General features: G+C 45.8%; 1 protein-coding gene across 1 annotated transcript in view; it reads right to left on the bottom strand.

Moving 5' to 3' along the window:
* Positions 1-23,139, bottom strand: part of LOC137327465 (protein FAM3B-like) — a 34,329-nt gene extending 11,190 nt beyond the window's left edge. The window contains exons 1-7 of the mRNA XM_067993316.1: positions 23,030-23,139; positions 17,626-17,769; positions 16,120-16,243; positions 14,079-14,137; positions 10,865-10,915; positions 8,417-8,504; positions 3,930-4,062 (exon numbers count right to left, since the gene is read on the bottom strand). Of these exons, the coding sequence (XP_067849417.1) occupies positions 3,930-4,062; positions 8,417-8,504; positions 10,865-10,915; positions 14,079-14,137; positions 16,120-16,243; positions 17,626-17,769; positions 23,030-23,060 (630 nt within the window). The 5' untranslated portion in view covers positions 23,061-23,139. The remainder of the gene's footprint in view (positions 1-3,929; positions 4,063-8,416; positions 8,505-10,864; positions 10,916-14,078; positions 14,138-16,119; positions 16,244-17,625; positions 17,770-23,029) is intronic.
* Positions 23,140-24,959: the final 1,820 nt, after the last annotated feature.

Below are 24,959 nucleotides of genomic sequence, written 5' to 3'. Positions count from 1 at the left end.
TAAATCCAAGTACACCACATCCACAGGATCCCCTTTATCCACGTTGCTTGTTATTTCCTCAAAGAACTATAATAAATTAGTTAAACACGATTTCCCTTTCACAAAGCCATGTTGACTCTGCCTGATTGCGTTGAGATTTTCTAAGTGCCCTGCTATAACCTCCTTAATAATAGATTCTAGTATTTCCCCTATGACAGATGTTAAGCTAACTGGCCTGTAGTTTCCTGCTTTCTGTCTCCCTCCTTCCTTGAACAGAGGAGTTACATTCGCTATTTTCCAATCTGATGGGACCCTTCCAGAATCTAGGGAATTTTGGAAAATTAATACCAATACATTTACGATATCTGCAGCCACTTCTTTTAAGACCCTAGGATGAAGTCCGTCAGGACCTGGGGACTGGTCAGCTTTTAGTTCTAATAATGTGTGCTCCCACCAAAGCCCCGTACAATTGCAGCAAGACTTCCTTACTCTTGTACTCCAATCCCTTTGCAATAAAGGCCAACATGCCATTTGCCTTTCTAATTGTTTGCTGTACCTGCATGCTAACTTTCTGTGTTTCGTTTACAAGGACACCCAAATTTCTCTGAATACCAACGTTTGATAGTTTCTCACCATTTAAAAAATATTCTGTTTTTCTATTTTTCCTACCAAAGTGAATAACCTCACATTTCCCCACATTATAGTCCATCTGCCATCTTCTTGCCCATTCACTTAACCTGTCTATATTCCTTTGCAGACTTTTTGGCGGAAAAATTGGATAGGGCCTGTTTTTGGCCGGGGGTAGTATGATCCGCGATTATCCCGCGCCCAATGACCCCTGTTCAGGCAGGACAAGATTTTCGTCAGGCCTGAGGACTTACTTGCAATCTGCGTTGGAAATCAGCGTTGAATGAGGATTCCATGCAATTTGCACTTTCCACAGCAGGGGGAGCTCCAATCTCTTATAGGCAGGCTGTCTGTTTGAAATCTCTTAAAGGTAGCTGGTACCTGTTATTTGCTGAAAATAAGAGTCTGCTGTCTGCATGGAGTCTGAACGGAGATCAGACATCGCACACGTAAAGTACAGACGCAGGTCCCGTCTCTATGTTTACACACTGTTGAGTTATGTTAAAACATTCAATAAAGGTTGCGCACCACTAAATCCCACATCCTCCAATCGACATGCCAGACCTCACCAATCTGCCGATCTGAGTTTGTACCAGGTCTGCGAGAGTGCATGCACCAAGGTTCTCTGCTGATACACCAGAGGCCTTGGTGCAAGAGTGGACAGAAGGAGGGGGGGGGGGGAGGGGGGGGAGCAAGAGGCCCTCCAGAAATATATCCAAAAGGCAGTGGGAGGCAGTAGGGGATGAAGTCAATGCCAGGCGCACAGGATCATGAACTTGGATGCAGTGCAGGAAGAAGTTCAATGCTTTGACATGAGTGGTCAAGGTGAGTGAGGTCAACTGTCAAGTGGCGTCTCCTACCAACTACACCACGAGCCGCATCCACTGCACCACACACTGCACCCCCCATCACCCACATACCAACAAACTCTTTCCATCAGTACTCAACTCCTCCAATCAGAGGCTTCCTCTCACCCTCACACACTACCACTGTTGCAAGCCACCGACACACAACTCACAGGCCACACACACTGGTAGCTATTCATACATGACACGCACATCACCCAGACACATGTTACGCTTTCTTGCAGGAGAAGGTAGCACATATCAGTAGGCAGCAAGTGGCAGTGGCATTCAGCCCCTCGAGCCTGTTCAGCCATTCAATGAGATCATGGTGGACCTGTGACCTAACTCCATATACCCGCCTTAGCCCCATATCCCTTCATACCCTTTGTTCACAGAAATCTATCAATCTCAGATTTAGAATTCACAATTGAGCGAGCATCAACTGCCGTTTGCAAAAGAGCGTTCCAAACTTCTCCCACCCTTTGCATGTAGAGGCATTTCCTAACTTCACTCCTGCACGTCCTGGCTCTAAATGTTAGGCTATGTCCCCTAGTCCTAGTATTCAAGTATAGGAAACCTCCAAAACAGTTATAAATGTCTATTGCCAGAAGCAATAATCCAGCCACTAACCTGTAAATCCTGCATGGTCCCTTTAAATAGCACTGGTGGGGGTCGTTCAGACACTCTAAGACATGTTCAGATGGTCGGGGTTAAGACTGTGCGTTGAGTTGAGCGTTAAGTCCCAGAATGGTGTCTATCACTTTAAATCAGCGTTGCACATTGATTGAAGCCATTTTCTCCTTACTTTACATGATTCCAGCATTCGTTATCTGCGCCTGCGCTAACTCCTGTACCAAGCTAGCATCTGGCGCACGTCACGCTGGAAACGTGCGTGCGCATCCAAGACGCCATCTTGGATTTCGAAGAGGCCGTGTAGCGCCGAATCAACAGGCGCTACACGGCCCAATTTAGCGCCTTTTGTGTCCTCCTTACAGCTTACTTTCCTACCTAACTTTGTATCATCAGCAAACTTAGATACATTACACTCGGTCTCTTCATCTAAGTCATTAATGTAGACTGTAAATAGCTGAGGCCCAAGCCCCAATCCTTGTGGCACCCCACTAGTTACAGCCTGCCAACCTGAAAATGACCTGTTCATTCCTATTCTCTGTTTTCTATCCATGCTAATATATTATCCCCAAGGGGTGATTTGATTGAGGTTTTTTTTAGGATTTTCAAAGGAATTGATAGGGTAGATAGAGAGAAACTTTTTCTGCTGGTGGGAGAGTCTAGGACAAGGGGACGTAACCTTAAAATCAGAGCCAGGCCATTCAGGTGAAATTAGGAAACACTTCTTCACACAAAGGGTGGTAAAAATGTGAAACTCTCTCCCACAAAATGCAGTAGATGCTCAATTAATCATTTTAAATCTGAGATCAATAGATTTTTACTAGCCAAGGGTATCAAGGGATATTGAGCCAAGCCGGGTGGATGGAGTTAGGATACAGATCATCCATGATCTCATTGAATGGTGGAACAGGCTTGAGGGGCTGAATGGCCTACTCCTGGTCCTGTGTTCCTATCATTGGATATCCTCCCAGTATTCAAGGTGTGGCCACACCAGTGCCTTGTGCAGACTCCATCACCTCCTGGGATTTTGCTCTATTCCTTTGGCTATCCATTCCATGATCCAGTTAGCCTTCCTCACCACTGCTGCACATTATGCTGCTGATTTCAGTAAGCTATCCATCAATAGTCTCAGTTCTGCTCCTGTGTTGTGTCCTCCAGCCTGGAGCTAATTTGTTTATATTCCTGCTGTTCATTTCCCTTCCCAAGTCTCATACCTTGCATTTGTCCATATTAAATGCCATTTACTACTCATCAATCCAGCTTCTCAATCTATCTAGAACCCTTTGTATTTTGGTTCATTGTTATTTTATTGTTTGAAACTAATCCACCATTTGTTATCATCCCCAGCCCCAAATCACTTATTACACTGCAAACATCAATGCCCCCAGCATAGATCCCTGTGGCACCCCCTCAGTGACCCCTTATGTTGTCGACACCAAGCTCCATTTACAACCACCCTTTGCTTTTTCTGCTTTAGCCGATTTTCAATCTATCTGATAAGTTTCCTTCCTGTTCTGTGCCTTCCTCACTTATAAACCGAATATCATACCATGCTGGGCTGAGAGAGTGGATGGGTAAACTGGCCCAGGCCTCCACTTACACTGTTATATAAATGGAACTTAAGGAGTTATATAAAAGTAACCCAGAGGTGTTAACCACAGACAGCTTTGGAATTCACACACATTGGCCGTGAATTTCCTCAGACTTGCTCCCACCGTAACTTTGCTGAGCAGGAGCAACTCTGAAGAAATTCCTGGCCATTAAATTTTGACTGAGCAGGCATGGTACCTAATTAAAGGATGAGACCACATTTACCATGAAGGACTACAAAATCTCCAGTTCACCAACCTTCTCCCTTTGAAAGTTCTTTGGTAATGTGAATCCTTTTGTGCCGAGAAAGACCCAGTTTCCACGGAAGGTCAACTTTCGTATCTGGATGCTGCCCAACTCCTCAATGTACTTCTTGGCAACTTCTGTCAGCCTTGGAGTAATGAGAAAAGTAAGGTTACACGGTTATAAATGGCATGGATTGCTAACAAGAGTAGAAAATGACAGCCGATCCCTCTCAGGCCAGACGTTGTACTTTCATGCTTCTTACTCACGTGTGCTTATTGTTTTAGAACCGGTTTAAGAGACACATTTAGTAAAGCATATTGGGGGTGATTTTTGTCCCTGTTTTTGGGCGGGAATGGGAGAGGTGGGTAGCGGCCGAAAATCACAGCGCACCACTTAGGATCATAGAATGGTTACAGCATGGAAGGAGGCCATTCGGCTCGTCAAATCCGTGCTGGCTCTCTGCAAGAGCAATCCAGCTAGTCCCACTCCCCTGCCTTTTTCCCGTAGCCCTGCAATTATTTTCCCTTCAAGTACTTATCCAATTCCCTGCCGCTCCCTTTTGGCCAACGTCCATAACGCTGCGATTTTGAAACAGGCCAGTAAACAGGCGAGCAGCCCGCCCGCCCGCCCAAATATGGGTCCCCCACCAGCCATAGGACCCCGATGCAATTTGGTGTTAACTGGGTCGAGTGTGCACTCCGTCCAGTGGGACTGAACATTTAATTGCCGAACCAGGGACCACTGCAGGTCCCTCTCAAAACAAAATCTGTGGACTGATGCAACGCTCCTCCTGGCCCCATAAAAATCTTCCTGCTCACTGCAGTCCCCCAGGGATTGCCTCTCCCCGCACCCCCCCACTCCCTTCCCCCCCCCTTTAATGACTCACTTCCAGCTCGGCTCAGTTCCGCCGAGGAGCCGGCGGATTTCCTGCCGCCCTACAATCGGCGAGCTGCCCGTCGGTGCTCATTGAATGCTGGCAGCTCGCTGAAAGTATTGAGGCACAAAATGGTTCAGGTGTCTTGCTGGTGCCATCACAGACAGTGCATCAATTCTGCCCACCACCTGCCCAACGTGCTCCCAAAACAAAAACTGCCCTATCATTTACGTACAATCTGGCACTTTATAGATGGTGAGAGTAGAGTTGCTAATTTTTGCCAACCCCTAAACCCTTTTTTCTAGAGTTCTGGGGTTTTTTTTTTGCAAGGGGGGGTAAATCCTTATCCAACCACTGAGTTCTTGTTGGCTTCTTTCAACTGAAGTTATGCAGCTATTTGGTTTTGTGATTTGTGGCCATCTGTAGTTGGCAATAGACCAGAAACAGGAACCAGAAACATTTTGATCCAAGGTTTGAAAAAAGTGACATATGCAGCCAGCTTAATTACTCATAAGTTCATGTCCTGCTGCCAGCAATTAGTATCACATCCTTTGCAAATAGATACTAGGTCCACATTAGACAGGTTGGGGAAACAGTTTGCTTTTCACCATAAAACAATTTGGGCGTAAAAATAAGAATCCTTTATGAATTGCCACTTCCCTTGTAGGCCTTCATACTGTTCAGCTTTTCTATTTTTACTGATAGGATTTGGCCATCACAAAGTATTTTGTTAAAAAAAAAATTGCGCAGTATATGAAAATGGGACTGAACTGACAGAGTGGTTTAGAGGGTTATCACACTAACCTTTCACCTACAGGAGCTGGGCTCAAATCAAGCCCTGGGCTCCTCTATCTGTTAGCTTCAACGAACATAGGAATAGGAGGAGGCCATTCAGCCCCTCGAGCCTATTCCACCCATTCAACTAGATCATAGTTGATCTGTACCTCAACTTCATTTGCCCGCCTTTGCTCCATACCTCTTGATACTCTTACTTAACAAAAATCTATCGATCTCAGTCTTGAAAGCTCCAATTGTCCTAGCATCTATAGCCTTTTGAGGGAGGGAGTTCCAGACTTCTACTACCCTTTGCATGAAAAAGTGCTTCCTGATTTTGCTTCTGAATGGCCTAGATGGCCTAGATCTAATTTTAAGATTATGTCCCCTTGTTCTCGATTCCCCCACTACAGGAAATACTTTCTCCGTATCCACCCTATCAAATCCTTTTAACATTTCAAATACATCGATCAGATCACCCCTTAAAGCAAGGGCCCTGTGTGATGTTAGTTTGATCAGTCTCAGATCAGTTATTAAAGCGATGTGCTCCACATCGGGAAAACTGACCGTAATTTGGTGTAAGTTGGGATTGCGAAATGGAAATGATCACACTTGTGCCGTAGTAATGATCTTCCAAGGTTGGGGCTGTGGTATGTTGTTAAGGCAGAATTGAGGGAGCTTTGTTCTGTTTCTAACCTGACCTGGGCTGTTTGATACTGATATTGGATGTTTAACTGGGAAACTGTTCCATTCCAGCAACTGATTAAAGAAAGAACTTCCCCGATCCTTCCAGTAGTGCCATGGGATCTTTAACATCCACCTAAACAGGCAGACGGGACCTCAGTTTAATATCTTATTCAAAAGACAGTGTGGGGTGTCTTGAGCGTACATCGGGCGGACGGCCAGTGGACGAGCGATTGCGCCTCACGCCCATGCCATCAGCACGAGTCTAAAGAATTTTGGTGATTGGGCCTCGTTAAAATAAAATCGATGAGCGGCCAGCACTAAACGAGCGCTGATAGGCAGATCATCGAACGAGGGTGGGGGCTGTTTACAGAGCAGCTCCAGCAGACTCTTTACGGACCATTGGTTTGGCCACTCTACGCTCTACCCTAAACAGATCTTAGAACCCTGGTTTAAATATATTATTGAGCCCCTCCCCCCCACCTCCACCGTGTTTTGGACAGGAGTGCTGGCCGCCCAAATTGAGGACTGCTCCGAAATTGCATCTGGCAATAAATTAGCAGCGTTTTGTTTTCAAATTGTCGCCTCACTATTACCCCACTGTGAGGGGAGGCAAATCACCCCGAGACCTCCGACAAAGATCCTGCAGTACTGCACTGGAGAACATAGGAACATAAGAGACGGGGATAGACCATTCCGCCCCTCCAGTCTGTTCCGCCATTCAATCAGATCATGGCCGATTTGTACCTCAACTCCATTTACCCATTGTTTCTCCATGTCCCTTGACAACCTTACCCGACAAAAAGCTATCTATCTCAGTCTTGAAAGAAAGAACTTGCATTTATATAGCACCTTTCATGACCTCAGGCTGTCGGAAAGCACCTTACAGCCAAAGAAGTACTTTTGAAGTGTAGTCACCGTTGTAAGGTAGGAACCGTTTCAATTGTCCCAGCATCCACGTTCTCACCACTCTCTGGGGAAAGAAGTTTCTCCTGAATTCCCTATTGGCTTTATTAGTGACTATCTTATATTAATGAACCCTAGTTCTGGTCTCCCACACAAGCGGAAACATCTTCTCTACATCTACCCTATCAAACCCCCTAATAATTTTAAAGACCTCTATCAGGTCACCCCTCAGCTTTCTCTTTTCTAGAGAAAAGAGCCCAACCTGTTGAGTCGTTCCTGATAGTTATAACCTCTCAGTTCGGGTATCATCCTTGTAAATCTTTCTTGCACCTTCTCTAGTGCCTCGATATCCTTTTTGTAATATGGAGACCAGTAACTTTGGTGGGAAAGCCCAGAAAACCAGTGTACACATCATTAACCCAAGGTTTCTATGGCTGAACTTACAGGGGACGAACGGGGAAAACCCCTGCAGATATTCAGCCCCAAAGTTCTGAGTACTCCTGATGGCTCAGTTGGTCGATGCACCACTCAGAGTTATACAGACCAGGAAGATACTAAGTTTGTTGGAGAGCAGCAACTGGCCTCAGTACCCCTCGGCTACTGAGAGAAAAAGAAAATCAGCCAAGGCTCCTGCTCCTGATTGCCATACAGAGTCCCCTGCAGATACTCCAGTGCAGTACTGAGGGAGTGCTGCACTGTCGGAGGTGCTGTCTTTCGGATGAGACGTTAAACCGAGGCCTCGTCTGCCCTCTCAGGTGGACGTAATAGATACCATGGCAATATTTCGAAGAAGAGCAGGGGAGTTTTCCCCGGTGTCCTGGTCAATATTTATCCCTCAATCAACATCACTAAAAACAGATTATCTGGTCATCATCACATTGCTGTTTGTGGGACCTTGCTGTGTGCAAATTGGCTGCCACGTTGCCTATATTACAACAGTGACTACACCTCAAAAGTACTTCATAGGCTGTAAAGTGATTTGGGACATCCTGAGGTTGTAAAAGGCGCCATATAAATGCAAGTTCTTTCTTTCTTCTCCGCTGGAAATTGCACGTGTGTGGATGTAGGATGAGCAGAGGATCAAGCTCGGCTGTGATGCCACTCATGGTCAACTATCATTGCGGTGCTGATGCGGTGTTCACCAGGGGATTGTTTTGTGACTGGTTACTTTATTTACAGTGCTACGTGTTACGCACTGCTATGTCTCTTTAACCTCGGCCTCCTGCTTATGTTATCAGGCCTGGTGTTTATTCACACTCACCTGGTAGAACTGTCATCAAATGTTGTCATCAAAATAAGGGAGCCATCCGGTGCTTTTTTAACAAATTCAATCATTTGCCCTGAATTATCTATCAATAAAATTATATATATATATAATTAATATAAACAGAAATGGGTGAAAATACACTTCAGTTAGCATCTGAAAGATAAAAAGATAAGTTAAAGTTACTGGTTGCAGCTCAGAGGTTTTGGAGCCCTGGACAACAATCAGAGAATAAATTAAGGGACTAGAAATTAAGGAAAAGCACTTGGGGGAGGGCCGTCAGTATTGCAAGTGATGCAGAACAAGCACTGGTGTTGGTATGGTAGTGTGGGGGTTATGGTACTGGGCTAACAACCTAGAAGGCCATTGGCTCAGGTCTCTTCCATCCCCCTCCCCACCCCCAACTCAGTGATCTCGGAATCCAAATTCAATAAATCTAGTAATTTCTGGGTTAGCAGCAGATAAAAATGAAAGGTGTTGCATTATAAAAGCCCAGTCGTTTCATTAATATGCTTCAGGGCAGGAAATCTGGTGGGGCCTACGTGTGACTCCAATCCCATACCATGTGGTTGACACTTAATGATCTCTGAAGTGGCCCAGCAAGGCACTTAGTGGCAAGAATGCCCACCACATCAAAGGTCCCTCACAGCAATTAGGGATGGGCAATAAATGCCAGTGTCACCCACATCCTGAACCTCCTGACTCCCCAAAGCCTTTCCACCATCTACAAGGCACAAGTCAGGAGTGTGATGGAATACCCTCCACTTGCTTGGATGAGTGCAGCTCCAACAACACTCAAGAAGCTCGACACCATCCAGGACAAAGCAGCCCGCTTGATTGACACCCAATCCACCACCCTAAACATTCACTCCCTTCACCACCAGCGCACTGTGGCTGCAGTGTGTACCATCCACAGGATGCACTGCAGCAACTCGCCAAGGCTTCTTCGACAGCACCTCCCAAACCTGCGACCTCTACCACCTAGAAGGACAAGAGCAGCAGGCACATGGGAACAACACCACCTGCACGTTCCCCTCCAAGTCACACACCATCCCGACTTGGAAATATATCGCCGTTCGCTGGGTCAAAATCCTGGAACTCCCTTCCTAACAGCACTGTGGGAGAACCTTCACCACACGGACTGCAGCGGTTCAAGAAGGCGGCTCACCACCACCTTCTCAAGGGCAATTAGGGATGGGCAATAAATGCTGGCCTCGCCAGCGACGCCCACATCCCATGAACGAATTTTTTAAAAATCCTGAACACAGCACTCAGGACATCCATGGCGTTTTTTTTATCTCAAGGTTAGAACCATATAGCGTGCTTAGAAATTAAGTTCACTTAGCACCTTTGATAATTCTGTGTAAAAAAAATCACATCACAACAATGGATTCTCATCAACATTAACCTTCTATTGCCTATTTTTGTCTTCTTTTAAAATAAAAAGTTTTTTAGTGATAAAGTGAGCACAGCTGATGTCACGACAGGTCCTGCACTATTGAGGTCACAGGGGTGAAGGTCTGCAGCAGTCCCGCACTATTGAGGTCATGGGGGTGAACGTCTGCAGCAGTCCCGCACTATTGAGGTCACGGGGGTGAACATCTGGAGCAGTCCCGCACTATTGAGGTCATGGGGGTGAACGTCTGCAGCAGTCCCGCACTATTGAGGTCACAGGGGTGAACGTCTGCAGCAGTCCCGCACTATTGAGGTCACAGGGGTGAACGTCTGTAGCTGTCCCGCACTATTGAGGTCACGGGGGTGAACGTCTGCAGCAGTCCCGCACTATTGAGGTCACAGGGGTGAACGTCTGCAGCAGTCCCGCACTATTGAGGTCACAGGGGTGAACGTCTGCAGCAGTCCCGCACTATTGAGGTCACGGGGGTGAACGTCTGGAGCAGTCCCGCACTATTGAGGTCACGGGGGTGAACGTCTGCAGCAGTCCCGCACTATTGAGGTCACGGGGGTGAACGTCTGGAGCAGTCCCGCACTATTGAGGTCACGGGGGTGAACGTCTGCAGCAGTCCCGCACTATTGAGGTCACGTGTGTGAACGTCTGCAGCAGTCCCGCACTATTGAGGTCACGGGGGTGAACGTCTGCAGCAGTCCCGCACTATTGAGGTCACGTGTGTGAACGTCTGGAGCAGTCCCGCACTATTGAGATGCTGCGGGTGAATTTCCATGGGGGTCCTTCTGCACCTCCGGTGTAATTACAGCTGAAGAGTTGCGGAAATCCCGGAAAAACGGTTTAAATTCTGCTTCCGCCATTTTCCCGGAGTTTCTGAGACTCTTCAGGCGAAGTTACATCAGACGAGCGGGAGAATTCTCGTAGGGAATTCACCCCCCCAGTGTACAAGGCATACGTGCACTATAACTGATTAGAGGTGAATAGTGTAAGTTGTCGGATACAGAGAAAGGGAAAGCACAGATATAGAATGTCTTTCTTACCTCCTCCCCATAGATCAAAAACATCGGTACCTACAGGTTTTCCTGTCTTGGCTGGCAGGGAAAAACATGAGAGGAAAAACTGTTAAGATTCTGATTTATGTAATGAATAACATCATTGCTTGTCAACTAATTCTCACTCAAAGGGCCCAATATTAGGAGGGAGGCGGGCTGGCAGCGGGCGGTCGACTGGGCGTGTGGGTAACGCGCCTAGTGAAATCGGTGGGTTTGGCACGCGATCGTAAGTAAATTGAAGCCACTTACCTTGGTTTCCGGGTTTCGCGCTGGAAAGCTGCGCAGCGGGCGGACTGCCCATCTGCATCAGAGGCTGTCAGCTGGAGGAGCCCTATTTAAAGGGGCAGTCCTCCACTGACTGATGCTGCGGAAAATAGGCAAAATTATACCATGGAGCAGCCCGGGGGGAGGCTGCTCCCAGGTTTAATGATGCCTCACTCCAGATCTTACTGGATGAAGTGAGGAGGAGGAGGAGGAGGAGGAGGAGGGAGATCTTCCACCCGGCGGACGGGAGGAAGTGGCCTGCCTCTGCCACCAAGAAGGCCTAGCTCGAGGTGGCAGAGGAGGTCACCAGCACCACCAACATATCACGCACCTGCATACAGTGCAGGAGAAGCTTCAATGACCGAACCAGGTCAGCCGAAGTGAGTACTCTTACTCATTCCCCGACACTCCGTCTGCCACATCACTGCCCCCACCCCACATCTCCTTCTGCACTGCCAACACTACTCTGTCACATCACCCCTCACACCCACTCAAACCTCATCCTCATCTTACCTGCACTTACTCACCTCCCCAGTACTCATCCCACCACTACCACTCAACCCAATCCTCATACAATCTCATGGCTCTATCTCATACTCACCCTCTGATGCACCTCTTTCACGGTCAGCCTCACCCAATCTGCCAGTACCTGTGCTGCAGCCACAGGACATGCATCACGTATGTGTAGTAGGAAGCGTAAGGCAAACATGTCGTGAGCATGAAGGGGATGCACAAGGTTGTTTGAGGGTTTGTGATGGTTTTTACTTATATTTAATTTCTGATCAACTCACATTACATATTATATTGTCACCGCTACTGCCACGTCTTGGCCATTCTTGACTGGCTTGTGCAATAAGGCCCTTTCATGAGGTTCTCCATGAACATCCTTGATGCTACCCATTTGGTCACCCTAGTGGGTGTATGTGTAGTTGCACGACTACTTTGTGCAGGTGCCTGTTGCACAGCACTGTGTTGTATAGCTCCACGTGGTGGAGGTGGACGACATGCTTGGTGAGTCTAGCGATGTTGCTCGTCCTCCAATGGAGTAATGAATGCAGCCATGGAACCCCGCCCCCCCCCCCGCATCCTGAAGGTGTGAGTGTGAGGGGGTCTGCAAAGTAGGTAAATGTGTTTGGACAGCAGAGTTTAGGGTATGATGTAATAATTTTGAGTGTGGAGACAACAGTGTGGCAGGCAAAACTTTGTCTGAGGTGACAGAGTGCCCTGCTGCAATGAATGAGATATTCCCCCCAACTGTCAAGGAATCCTCTGCATCTCCCAATGGCTGCTGACTGAAACACGTCTGCAACAACAGGGAATGTTTCCCATAGCATGGGAAACACGCTGAGGATAGTCCAAAATCACATCCCTGCTAAAATCTCTTCCCAATGAGGTCTGTCAACGACCTCAAATACCTCCCTAACTATCTAAACTGTCATCCCGCCGGCTTTGATTGCCGGGCTCCGGACCCTCTCTGAGATTCCCTAATTTTAGGAACCGCCCCCCCGCCACAAATGCACCCGCTCGGCCATCCTAAAATTGACTCCAAAGGGTTTGGCCTTGACTTACTGTTAGAGGAACCTTCACCTACTAATGCACTTGCCCTGATTCTCCCACCCAATCTCCCGACAAGTGTAGCTCTTTTCTGGCCACACATGGGAGCCTGGAATGACCCCATGTCCACTATACAGATTTTCCAAAAGCATCGTTAGGTTTAACATCTGTCTGAGCCTTGAAATCCAACAAGTATTTTTTTTTCCTCCTCAAAACAACAGTAATGTCAAATTGGTTTGAGGGAAAATAAAACTTATTCCCTTCTGCGCAACCGCCATTACTGAGAAGGATATGTGAATGTCATCACCTTCAAGTCACACAACATCCTGACTTGTGAGATATATTGCCATCATTCTTTCACCTTCACTTGGAATTTCTACCTAACACCATTGTGGGAGCACCATCACCACAAGGACTGCAGCAGTTCAAGGAGAAAGCCTATCACCACCTTCTCGGGGCAATTAGGGATGGGAAATAAACGTGGCCTTGCCAGCGTGGCCAACATCCCAAGACCAGATTTTTATAAAAAGACAGGCCGAGATGATTCCCCTTGCTCCATGTTAGCGCAAAACATCAGCGTCTCAATTTAGCATCGGAAATGAACAGATTGTGAGGAGGGAGTCATGAATGAGATTATATAACAAACTGATCCCAAAGATATTAATAATAATTACCCAGGACTCATGGTGAGCTAAGTGTTTAGCGTTCTCCCCACCCCAACCATTTAGCCTTCCACTGAAGTTGTCCTTTACATTGTGCTGCAAGGAATAGCAGCAGAAATACAAGGGGTACAAGTCGAGGTAAATATGATGGGTCGAAGATGGAGTTTGTTGAATGGTGATCGACTGAATTTGAATCAGTTACAATGATTGCAATAATTTCCTCAATGGAGAACACTAATTGCAGGAGTACCAGGGTTGAGGCCCTCTGAATCAGAAATCTCCCCACTAATAGGGTCTGGGTGGCACATTCCTTTCATCTCTTGGATTTGAATCAAGCTTATAACTATAATGGATTTGAGTAAAATGGATTTGGGCAGTTCCAACCAAATTCCCTGGGGTGCCCAAAGCATGAACTACCTACATTTTTACAATCTCACTCGGGGAGCCCACAAGGATGGCTGATTTAGGAAGTGGGAAATTCACACGGGTGCAGTAGAGGTTCTTTTCTGAGAATGAGTTACATTATTGGAGGCAGAACATTTCTGCATCAGGCCTAAGCCATAATATAGCTGATCCAAGAGTTCTCAATGCTGCCAGTGGGTGCCAATATGGAAAGTTGTTCCATTTCCTAGCCCAAATATCCCTTAGTTATAAATCGACAGATGCCTCATGCTGTGCTATTTTAGGATAATTCAACTAATTTCTTATAAATGAAAACTCACCTTCCACAATAGCAATATTCATGCCTCTGCCAAAGTTGTTCTTCGCACTACCCAGGAGGCTGTTTAAAATACATTAAAAAATAATTAATTGTGTTGACTGAAGTTGTCATTTTACGTTACAAGTCTTTGTTCAAACTCACCCTCCCCTCTCCTGCGTCTTCTCTATTCTTCTCAGTCAGCAAGGAGGGAAAGTTTAGTTCACGGATATCTCGATGGATAATATCAGCACTTAGTCAACCAACCAGGTGGCCCTCAGCAGACAAGCTGCTCCGTATCTCCCTGGCTCCACTCATAGATTGTGGGATGTGTGCTGAGCCGAGAGTCAGTGCTGACCCCTATCTTTTTCCTGCTCTCCAGAAAAAAAGAGGCAATGCTCCTAGGGAGCAGGGTTTTGAAACGTATAAAATTCTGACAGGGTTAGACAGACTGGATGCAGGAAGGATGTTTCCCCTGGCTGGGGGGGGGGGGGTCTAGAACGAGGGGTTACAGTCTCAGGGCATTTAGGACTGAGATGAGGAGAAAGTTCTTCACTCAGAGGGTGGTGAACCTGTGGAATTCTCTACCACAGAAGGCTGTGGAGGCCAAGTCACTGAATATATTTAAGAAGGAGCTAGATAAATTTCTAGACACAAAAGGCATCAAGGGGTATGGGGAGAGCGGGAATATGGTATTGAGGTAGAGGATTAGCCATGATCATATTGAATGGCGGAGCAGGCTCGAAGGGCCAAATGGCCTACTCCTGCTCCTATTTTCTATGTTTCTATGTTAAGCCAACTTTCATGCAACAAATGAAAGGACCTATTAAATAGAACTGTTTGGTTCTACAGTTTTCCTCATTCTTTCTCTTCCCGTGGGGAAATACCTGGATTCTACTTGGCAACTGCCTATGTTAACATTATGGAAGTTAGGAGCTCCCTTTAGGGGGAATCATAAGTGCAGACCCAGGCCCATCACTCAATGGTGCAGTATGTTGCAGCATTAACAACAATAGGCTTCAAGAAAGACATTGTGACCCTCAACAAAGAATTAGTGAGCATTTGCATTCCACATAGGGTTAGTATGCTGCCCTTTCATCTCTCAGACCTGGTTCAAATTCAGCCAAACTGATGAAATGAAAGGTCTCCTTTCTCTCTCTGCTAGGCGTAAGGGCCATTCATGAGGTAAATTTGGACAGCTTCAACCCAACGGAATGAGACTGTTCAGAACGCAATATTAATTGGCCTTAAATTGAGCAGATGCTTCAGAGAAGCACTTTATACAGTAGAAGGGGAGGATTTGCAGACGGGAAGCTCAAACCAAACATTACATCAACATCTGACAGTCGCTCGATTCAGGCCTCGAGGGGTGATCTAATTGAGGTGTTTGAGATGATTTAAGGATTTGATGGGGTAGATAGGGATAAACTATTTCCCCTGGTGGGGGAATCCAATATAAGGGGGCATAACCTTAAAATTAGAGCCAGGCCGTTCAGGGGTGATGCAAGGAAGCAGTTCTCCACACAGAGGGGAGTGGAAATCTGGAACTCACTCCTCCAAAAAGCTATTGAGGTTAGGTCAACTGAAAATTTCAAAACTGAGACTGATAGATTTTTGTTGGGTAAGGGCATTAAGGGATATAGAAGCAAGGTGGATAAATGGAGTTAAGATACAGATCTGCCATGCGGAACAGGTTCGAGGGGCTGAATGGCCTACTCCTGTTCCAATATTTCTATGTCAACCATAAGAATAGCTTATGTGGGAACTGGGAATATTCACCGCAGTGAGGTAGGCTGTGCTTTTCAGAGGTTGGGAGCTAAGACACATTTCTGGGGCAGGGTAAAGGAAGCTTTATCCAGCATATATGAAATCTGTCTTGGAAGCTCTGCAAGAAAAATTAAAATAAATATTTAATTCCCACGCTGACATTGCTCAACCTGATGGGCAGATAATTGCCCTTATTGTTTTTAAATTGCCCCTTATAGTGTCAAATTAAATAATCAACACCTAGTTGTTGTGGGTGACAATTTGATCACGGGGATGCAAAAGGAATCAGTGCTACTCACATTTCATCTTCAAAACAAATTTTAGGAGGATGGAATCTCTCACCACCACTCAACACTAGGAAGGCAAAGGTTCCATTTGGGCACGGTGTCCAGTGATCACATTTTTGTCGCTTTGGGAGAGGTGCTGAAAATATTAAAGATAGTAAAAGAAATATTTATAGCATATATATATATATATATGTATATAAAAAATATAGTTTTCCAATTTTCTATCCATAAAGTTGCTGACTCTTTCTGGGACATAGCTCCATGAGTAGAGGTTAAATAATTTGGGAGAAAAAAACATGCAATGGGTGAACACACTTAAAAAGACTTGCATTTATTTAGCGTCTTTCACGACCTCAGGACATTCCAAAGCACTTTACAGCCAATGAAGTACTTTTGAAGTGTGGTCACTGTTGTAATGTAGGGAACAGGGTACTCAAGGTCCCACAACCAGCAATGTGATAATGACCAGATAATCTGCTTTAGGGGTGTTGGTTGAGGGATAAACATTAGCCAGGATACTGGGGAGAACTCCCCTGCTCTTCTTCGAAACAGTGCCATGGCATCTTTTACATCCACCTGAGAAGGCAGACGGTTTAACATTTCATCCGAAAAACAGCACCACCGACCGACAGTGCAGCACTCCCTCAGTACTGCACTGCAGTGTCAGCCTAGGTTGTGTGCTCATCTCTAGAGTGGTGGAAAGACAATGAAGATTCTGGATGAACAGAGAGACCTATGGGTTCAAATAGATAATTCCCTGAAAGTGTGAGTACGGGTAGATAAAGGCAGACAAAAGGCCAGAAGTAAATAAATATATAAAGGGTGCGAAAGTAAAGGAGTAATGATAAATTTATACAATGCAGTAGCTAGGCCACACATAGAGTGCTGCGTGCAATTTTGGGCATTCCATTATAGAAAGGACATTAAAGCCATAGAGAGTGTTCGGCATAGATTCATCAGGGAGATGCCGGAGGTGGAAAACTATAGTTATGAGGAGAGATTTGAGATACTGCAATAAGGCTCAGAGGAGATTTAGTAGAGATGTTTTAAAATTATGAAGTCTCTTGACAGGGTGAATCAGGAAAGACCATTTCCTCTCATCAGTGACGAGGGACCTTTAATTTAAGACTGTCACGACGAGAATAAAGAGAGAAGTTTGGAGAAATTTCTTTACGCAGGGATAGCTGGAGCATGGAATTCTTTGTCGCAGGAAGTGGTTGAGGCTGACGTCATTGCATTTTTTCAAAGGAAAATTGGACAAGTATTTGAAACAGAGGAAGATACAAGAGCAGGGCAGAGGGATTAGCTATAACTCGACACAGACGTGATGGACTGTATGGAATCCTTCTGTGCTAGTAAATATCTATGGTTCTATCCTATCAGTCTGTGGACCTATGGTACTGCTTGGTACTGGATATCTGATCGTTGGGCATAACGGTCGACCCTAGATGGAGACCAACAAACTTGCAATGTGTAATACTGTACAACCTGCAGACTAAACGGCAATTATTTTTTTACCTATAACAATAGGTTGCTGCACCACCTTCCGAATCACATTGAAGGTCCGTTGTAGGGAGCCATCGACCATGAAATCCGCCAACACCTGGCCCATATACCATGCTACAACACAGCCCACCAAAATCATTACAAACTTGAAACGACCTGTTAAAAAAAAAAATACATTTTACAATATTTAGCTAATGTAAAGGGGCCTTAAAGAGGAAGGTAGGTTTTGTAGGCAAAGCAGTAAATGAACAATGGAAGGCCTTCAAGGAGGAGATGGTTCGGGTACAGAGTAGACACATTCCCACGAGGGGGAAAGAAAGGACATCCAAAGCTAGAGCGCCCTGGATGACTAAAGGTTTAGAGATTAAAATGAAACAGATAAAGGAGGCTTGTGACAAATGTACGGTTCATAATACAGTAGAGAACCAAGCTGAATACAGGAAGTACAGAGGAGATCCATAAACGGGAATAAGAGGGACAAAGAGAGAGTATGAGAGTAGATCAGCAGATAACATAAAAGGGAACCCAAAAGTCTTTTATAAACATATAAATAGTAAAAAGGTAGTCAAAGGAAGGGTGGGACCGATTAGGGACAAAAAAATCTTCTTGTGGAGGCAGAGGGTAAGACTGAGGCACTAAATGAATACTTCACATCGATCTTCACTAGAGAAGAGGAAGCTGCCAATGTAGCGGTAAAGGAGGAGGTAGGAGCGATATTAGAAAGAGTAAAAATAGATAAAGAGGAGGTACTTAAAAGGTTTGCAGTACTTAAAGTTTTTCGACATTAAAGGTCCTGTACAGATGCATGTTGTTGTTGTGGTGGTGGTGGTGACAGAGGAGGATGAGGTACCTACTGTTCAGAGGGCCAGTTTACCTCTAGCCGCAGCTGCTGAGCTTGAGGATCTGGGCCATATTGGACGTGATACGGGCAGCAGATTTTTGATGAGCTGAGGTTTACGAGGGTGGAGAATGGGAGAGCGGCCAGGACAGCGTTGTCTGGACGTGACAATGGAATGGGTGAGGGTTTCAGCAGCAAATCATTGCAGTTTGAGCAAATGAAGGAGCTCTACCATTACCAACAAGTCAAGGGATCAACCCTGGTTCAATGAGCAGTGTAGAAGAGCATGCCAGGAGCAGCACCAGGCGTACCTAAAAATGAGGTGCCAACCTGGTGAAGCTACAACTCAGGACTACATGCATGCTAAACAGCGGAAACAATATGCTATAGACAGAGCAAAGCGATTCCACAACCAACGGATCAGATCAAAGCTCTGCAGTCCTGCCACATCCAGTTGTGAATGGTGGTGGACAATTAAACAACTAACGGGAGGAGGGTAAACATCCCCATCCTCAATGATGGCAGAGCCCAGCACGTGAGTACAAAAGACGAGGCTGAAGTGTTTGCAACCATCTTCAGCCAGAAGTGCCGAGTGGATGATTCATCTCGGCCTCCTCCCGATATCCCCACCATCACAGAAGCCAGTCTTTAGCCAATTTGATTCACTCCACGTGATATCAAGAAACGGCTGAGTGCACTTGATACAGCAAAGGCTATGGGCCCCAACAGCATCTCGGCTGGAGTACGAAAGAGTTGTGCTCCATAACTAGCCGTGCCTCTAGCCAAGCTGTTCCAGTACGCTACAACATTGGCATCGCCCGACAATGTGGAAAACTGCCCAGGTATGTCCTGTCCACAAAAAGCAGGACAAATCCAATCTGGCCAATTAACGCCCCATCAGTCTACGCTCAATCATCAGCAAAGTGATGGAAGGTGTCATCGACAGTGCTATCAAGCGGCACTTACTCACCAATAACCTGCTCACCGATGCTTAGTTTGGGTTCCGCCAGGACCACTCCAGACCTCATTACAGCCTTGGTCCAAACATGGACAAAAGAGCTGAATTCCAGAGGTGAGGTGAGAGTGACTGCCCTTGACATCAAGGCAGCATTTGACCGAGTGTGGCACTGAGGAGCCCTAGTAAAATTGAAGTCAATGGAAATCAGGGGGAAAACTCTCCAGTGGCTGGAGTCATACCTAGCACAAAGAAAGATGGTAGTGGTTGTTGGAGGTCATTCATCTCAGCCCCAGGACATTGCTGCAGGAGTTCCTCAGGGCAGTGTCCTAGGCCCAACCATCTTCAGCTGCTTTATCAATGTCCCTCCCTCCATCATAAGGTCAGAAATGGGGATGTTCGCTGATGATTGCACAGTGTTCAGTTCCATTCACAACCCCTCAGATAATGAAGCAGTCCGTGCCCGCATGCAGCAAGACCTGGACAACATCCAGGCTTGGGCTGATAAGTGGCAAGTAATATTCGCGCCAGACAAGTGCCAGGCAATGACCATCTCCAACAAGAGAGAGTCTAATCGTCTCCCCTTGACATTCAACGGCATTACCATCGCTGAATCCCCCACCATCAACATCCTGGGGGTCACCATTGACCAGAAACTTAACTGGACCAGCCATATAAATACTGTGGCTACAAGAGCAGATCAGAGGCTGGATATTCTGCGGCGAGTGACTCACCTCCTGACTCCCCAAAGCATTTCCACCATCTACAAGGCACAAGTCATGAGTGTGATGAAATACTCTCCACTTGCCTGGATGAGTGCAGCTCCAACAACACTCAAGAAGCTCGACACCATCCAGGACAAAGCAGCCCACTTGATTGGCACCCATCCACCACCCTAAACATTCACTCCCTTCACCACCGGCGCACAGTGGCTGCAGTGTGTACCATCCACAGGATGCACTGCAGCAACTCGCCAAGGCTTCTTCAACAGCACCTCCCAAACCCGCGACCTCTACCACCGAAAAGGACAAGGGCAGCAGGCACATGGGAACAACCCCACCTGCACGTTCCCCTCCAAGTCACACACCGTCCTGACTTGGAAATATATCGCCGTTCCTTCATCGTCGCTGGGTCAAAATCCTGGAACTCCCTACCTAACAGCACTGTGGGAGAACCTTCACCACACGGACTGCAGCGGTTCAAGGAGGCAGCTCACCACCACCTTCTTAAGGGCAATTAGGGATGGGCAATAAATGCCGGCCTCGCCAGCGACGTCCACATCGCATGAACAAATAAAAAAAAAATGAATTCAGTTTAATAAATCTGGAAGTAAACAGTTGGTATCAGTAAAAGTGACCATGAAGCTATTGAATGGTCGTAAAAACCCACTCTTATCCTTTAGGGAAGGAAACCTGCCGTCCTTACCCGGTCTGGTCTATCTGTGACTCCAGTCCCACACCAACGTGGTTGACTCTTAACTTCCCTCTGAAGTGTTCTGGCCAACCATTCAGTTGTATCACCGCCTTCTCAGGGCAACGAGGGATGGGCAATAAATGCCAGCATTGCCAGCGATGCCCACATCCCAAGAATAAAATTTTAAAACAAGAGGATCTGATGAACACTTTGTAAATCTGGTTTGACACTGCCTGGAGTTACAATGCAAATGATGTCCAACCCAATGGCAGGAGCCTACCTCCTTCAGAGGCTGCAAGGAAAACACATTTTGGTGGGCCGGTATGTAGTAGACAGGGGAATGTCAACGGATGTTATTTATATGGACTTCCAGAAGGCATTTGATAAGGTCCCACATAAGAGACTGTTAGCTAAGATAGAAGCCCATGGAATCGAGGGAAAGTACGGACTTGGTTAGGAAATTGGCTGAGCGAAAGGCGACAGAGAGTAAGGATAATGGGTAGGTACTCACATTGGCAGGATATGACTAGTGGATCTGTCTTGGGGCCTCAATTATTCACAATATTTATTAACGACTTAGATGAAGGCATAGAAAGTCTCATATCTAATTTTGCCGATGACACAAAGATTGGTGGCATTGTAAGCAGTGTAGATGAAAACATAAAATTACAAAGCGATATTGATAGATTAGGTGAATGGGCAAAACTGTGGCAAATGGAATTCAATGTAGACAAATGTGAGGTCATCCACTTTGGATCAAAAAAGGATAGAACAGGGTACTTTCTAAATGGTAAAAAGTTAAAAACAGTGGATGTCCAAAGGCACTTAGGGGTTCAGGTACATAGATCATTGAAGTGTCATGAACAGGTGCAGAAAATAATCAATAAGGCTAATGGAATGCTGGCCTTTATATCTAGAGGACTGGAGTACAAGGGGGCAGAAGTTATGCTGCAGCTATACAAAACCCGGGTTAGACCGCACCTGGAGTACAGTGAGCAGTTCTGGGCACCGAACCTTCAGTAGGGCATATTGGCCTTGGAGGGAGTACAGCATAGGTTTATAGAATGATACCCAGTCTTCAAGGGTTAAGTTACGAGGAGAGATTACACAAATTGGGGTTATATTCTCTAGAGTTTAGAAGGTTAAGGCGTGATCTGATCGAAATTTATACAATATTAAGGGGAACAGATAGGGTGGATAGAGAGAAACTATTTCCGCTGGTTGGGGATTCTAGGAGTAGGGGGCACAGTCTAAAAATTAGAGCCAAACCTTTCAGGAGTGAGATTAGAAAACATTTCCACACACAAAGGGTGGTAGAAGTTTGGAACTCTCTTCCGCAAACGGCAGTTGATACTAGCTCAATTGCTAAATTTAAATCTGAGATAGATAGCTTTTTGGCAATCAAAGGTATTAAGGGATATGGGCCAAAGGCAGGTATATGGAATTAGATCACAGATCAGCCATGATCCTATCAAATGGCGGAGCAGGCACGAGGGGCTGAATGGCCTACTCCTGTTCCTATGTATATTTTAATAGGTTTTTTTTCTACACTGGAGATAGAGAACTCATTCTTGAGAAACTCTGCAACTCCTCAGGCACCCAAGATGTGCCGACGATGTTTGCTAAACTAGTACAACAAGAGGATTCGGTTCACAATGGCAAGTTTAAAATGGAGCGACACTCCAACAGTAACAAGTTTGATTTAACCCGAAATGCCACGTTATGTTCTTTTTTTCAAATTCAGATGCAAGTAAAACTTGAAACAATTTACTGTTATGATATTCGAGACGTCCAGAAACGCAATCTCCCTTCGGAGGTGAAACCGAAACCAAACTAAACACAACCTTTAATCCTAGAGTGGGATTACTGATCCGATAGAGTTTGCCAATTCCAGTTGAGAAACAAAACCAACGTGAAAGAAAATGAAGAGAAGGGAAGGGGAGCGTGGGGGGTTGATAAAGAATTAATGCAAAGGAACATTAAATTAGAGGGAAGATCGGCAGGAAGGTAAATGTTAACGCTATCATTCTGCCCTGGGAGGATGGGAACACTGACTGACTGGGAGTGAGACTATAGGATCAGCACCAAAGCTAACCAGTCGGCGGAGAAATTGACACGGACCCTTGGGATTACCTTCCAAGAATCTCCCAACCAATGCAAGAACCTGGAAAAGCAAACTGATTGGAAAGGGAAGGGGGATTGCTACGTACCGCTTGTTAGAAGTCTGAACTGCGATACCATTTTGCCTCCTTTGATCTACTTGGGATGCTTGTCAAAACTGCCCTTGCTTTATTCAGGTGATCGTAGGTGCGTTCGACTCAACACCTGGAACTGTATTGTAGTGTGTGTTTACGTACATGCGTGCGTCTAAACAAACTCCTCCTCCCCCCGGCTCAAGAGTGGTTTACAGGTAAACCAAAGGGAGCATAGAAAGAGAACGATATTGGAATGAATTAGAGCCCCTCCATGACCCTTCTTTGGCATCGTTGAAGGATACAGCTGCCTTGGCGAGATCAAAAAAAGTATCGACTGAGGTGAAGCACAGCACTCGTTGAATATTGCTCAGCAATTGGGGGAAAAGGGACATTTAGGATAAATAATGACATTCCTCACCCCCCCCTCCCCTCAAAATAATCAGGTTCACGAAGGGTCCTAGGAGATCCAGGAGATCATTAGATTCCTGTGGGTCAGGGTAAGCAGAATATCTCTTGAACACTGTATTTTAAAAAATATGTTCTGTATTTGTTGACATGTTATTTCAGTTGCTGTTTACAGATAAGCAGCATTCTATTGCCATTCCTGCAATGGCAGCAGTGTATCCATAGGAATATAGGCCATTCAGCCCCTCGAACCTGTTCCTCTATTCAATTAGATCATGGCTGATCTGTACCTCAACTCTAATTACCCATCTTAGCTCCATATCCCTTGATACCCTTACCTAACAAAAATCGATTGATCACAGTCTTGAAAGCTCCAATTGACCCACCTTCCACAGCCTTTTCGGGGAGAGAATTCCAAATTTCTACAACCCTTGTGTGAAAAATAGATTCCTGATTTCCCTCCTAAATGGTCTAGCTCTAATTTTAAGATTATGTCCCCTCGTTCTGGACTCCCCCATCAGAGGAAATAGTTTCTCTCTATCTACCCTATCCAATCCTTTTAATATTATAAACACCTAGCTCAGATCTCCCCTCAATCTTCTATACACAAGGGAATACAAGCCAGGTTTATGCAATCTGTCCTCATAATTTAACTCCCTAAGTCCCAGTATCATTCTGGTGAATCTGCACTGTACCCCCTCCAAGGCCAATAAAACCTTCCTGAGATGCGGTATCTAACACTGAACGCAGTTCTCGAGATGGGATCTGACCAAGGCTCTATACAACTGAAGCATAACTTCCTCCCCTTTATAATCCAGCAAGACCAACATTCCATTAGCCTTTTCCTTTGGGCAGGTGACGTGCTCTTTTGGTGGTTGGGTCACAGACCTCCAGGAGCCTGTCAATATTGGCGATGGGCCCTCCACGCAGAAAACAAATGTGAAAATCGCCAGGCGCATCTGCTGTCAGGATAAGTGAGGCAGCTTTATTAACGTGAACAGCAGTCATCCCATTTGCTGTCTGTATGCCCCTTCTAAATGCAGAGCTCAGCACACCCACAGAGGCTAGGACCACAATCCAACTGTAAATACGGGAGGGCGGTGCACAGACATGGCTCTCCTGAAACTGGGTGAAGTGGTGAACAAATATAAAAAATGACTAAAATATGGCCCGGTCACTGTGCCACTATTTTTATAATGGGCCGGAAATTGCTTTCAAAATAACGGTGAGCCCAACATTGTTCACCGTTGTTAGCGGTGAAATCAAACAGCAAGTTGCGGCAACCGCACGTGCGCAGTCAAACGTGGAAATCCAGAACTTGCTCTTATTGGTTCGCTGGCGATCTGACAGCTTCGTCTTAAAGGGATCTCGCCGGCTGCAATCAATGGAATCAATGGACCAGCGCCAACTTGCTCTCGTGCCTAGCTGGAAACTAACTAATATTACCACAAAACTGACACGCTTAAGTTTTTTAAGTCTAAATTAAGTTTTAACAATGTGGTAAGTCTTAATGACTGCCAAACAACCTCTCTGGCTCTAA

This window comes from Heptranchias perlo, chromosome 11 (genome assembly GCF_035084215.1).
Source record: "Heptranchias perlo isolate sHepPer1 chromosome 11, sHepPer1.hap1, whole genome shotgun sequence".
Taxonomy (NCBI): domain Eukaryota; kingdom Metazoa; phylum Chordata; class Chondrichthyes; order Hexanchiformes; family Hexanchidae; genus Heptranchias; species Heptranchias perlo.
The sequence above is the reverse complement of the archived record's forward strand: the minus strand, read 5'-3'. Positions and strand labels throughout refer to the sequence as shown.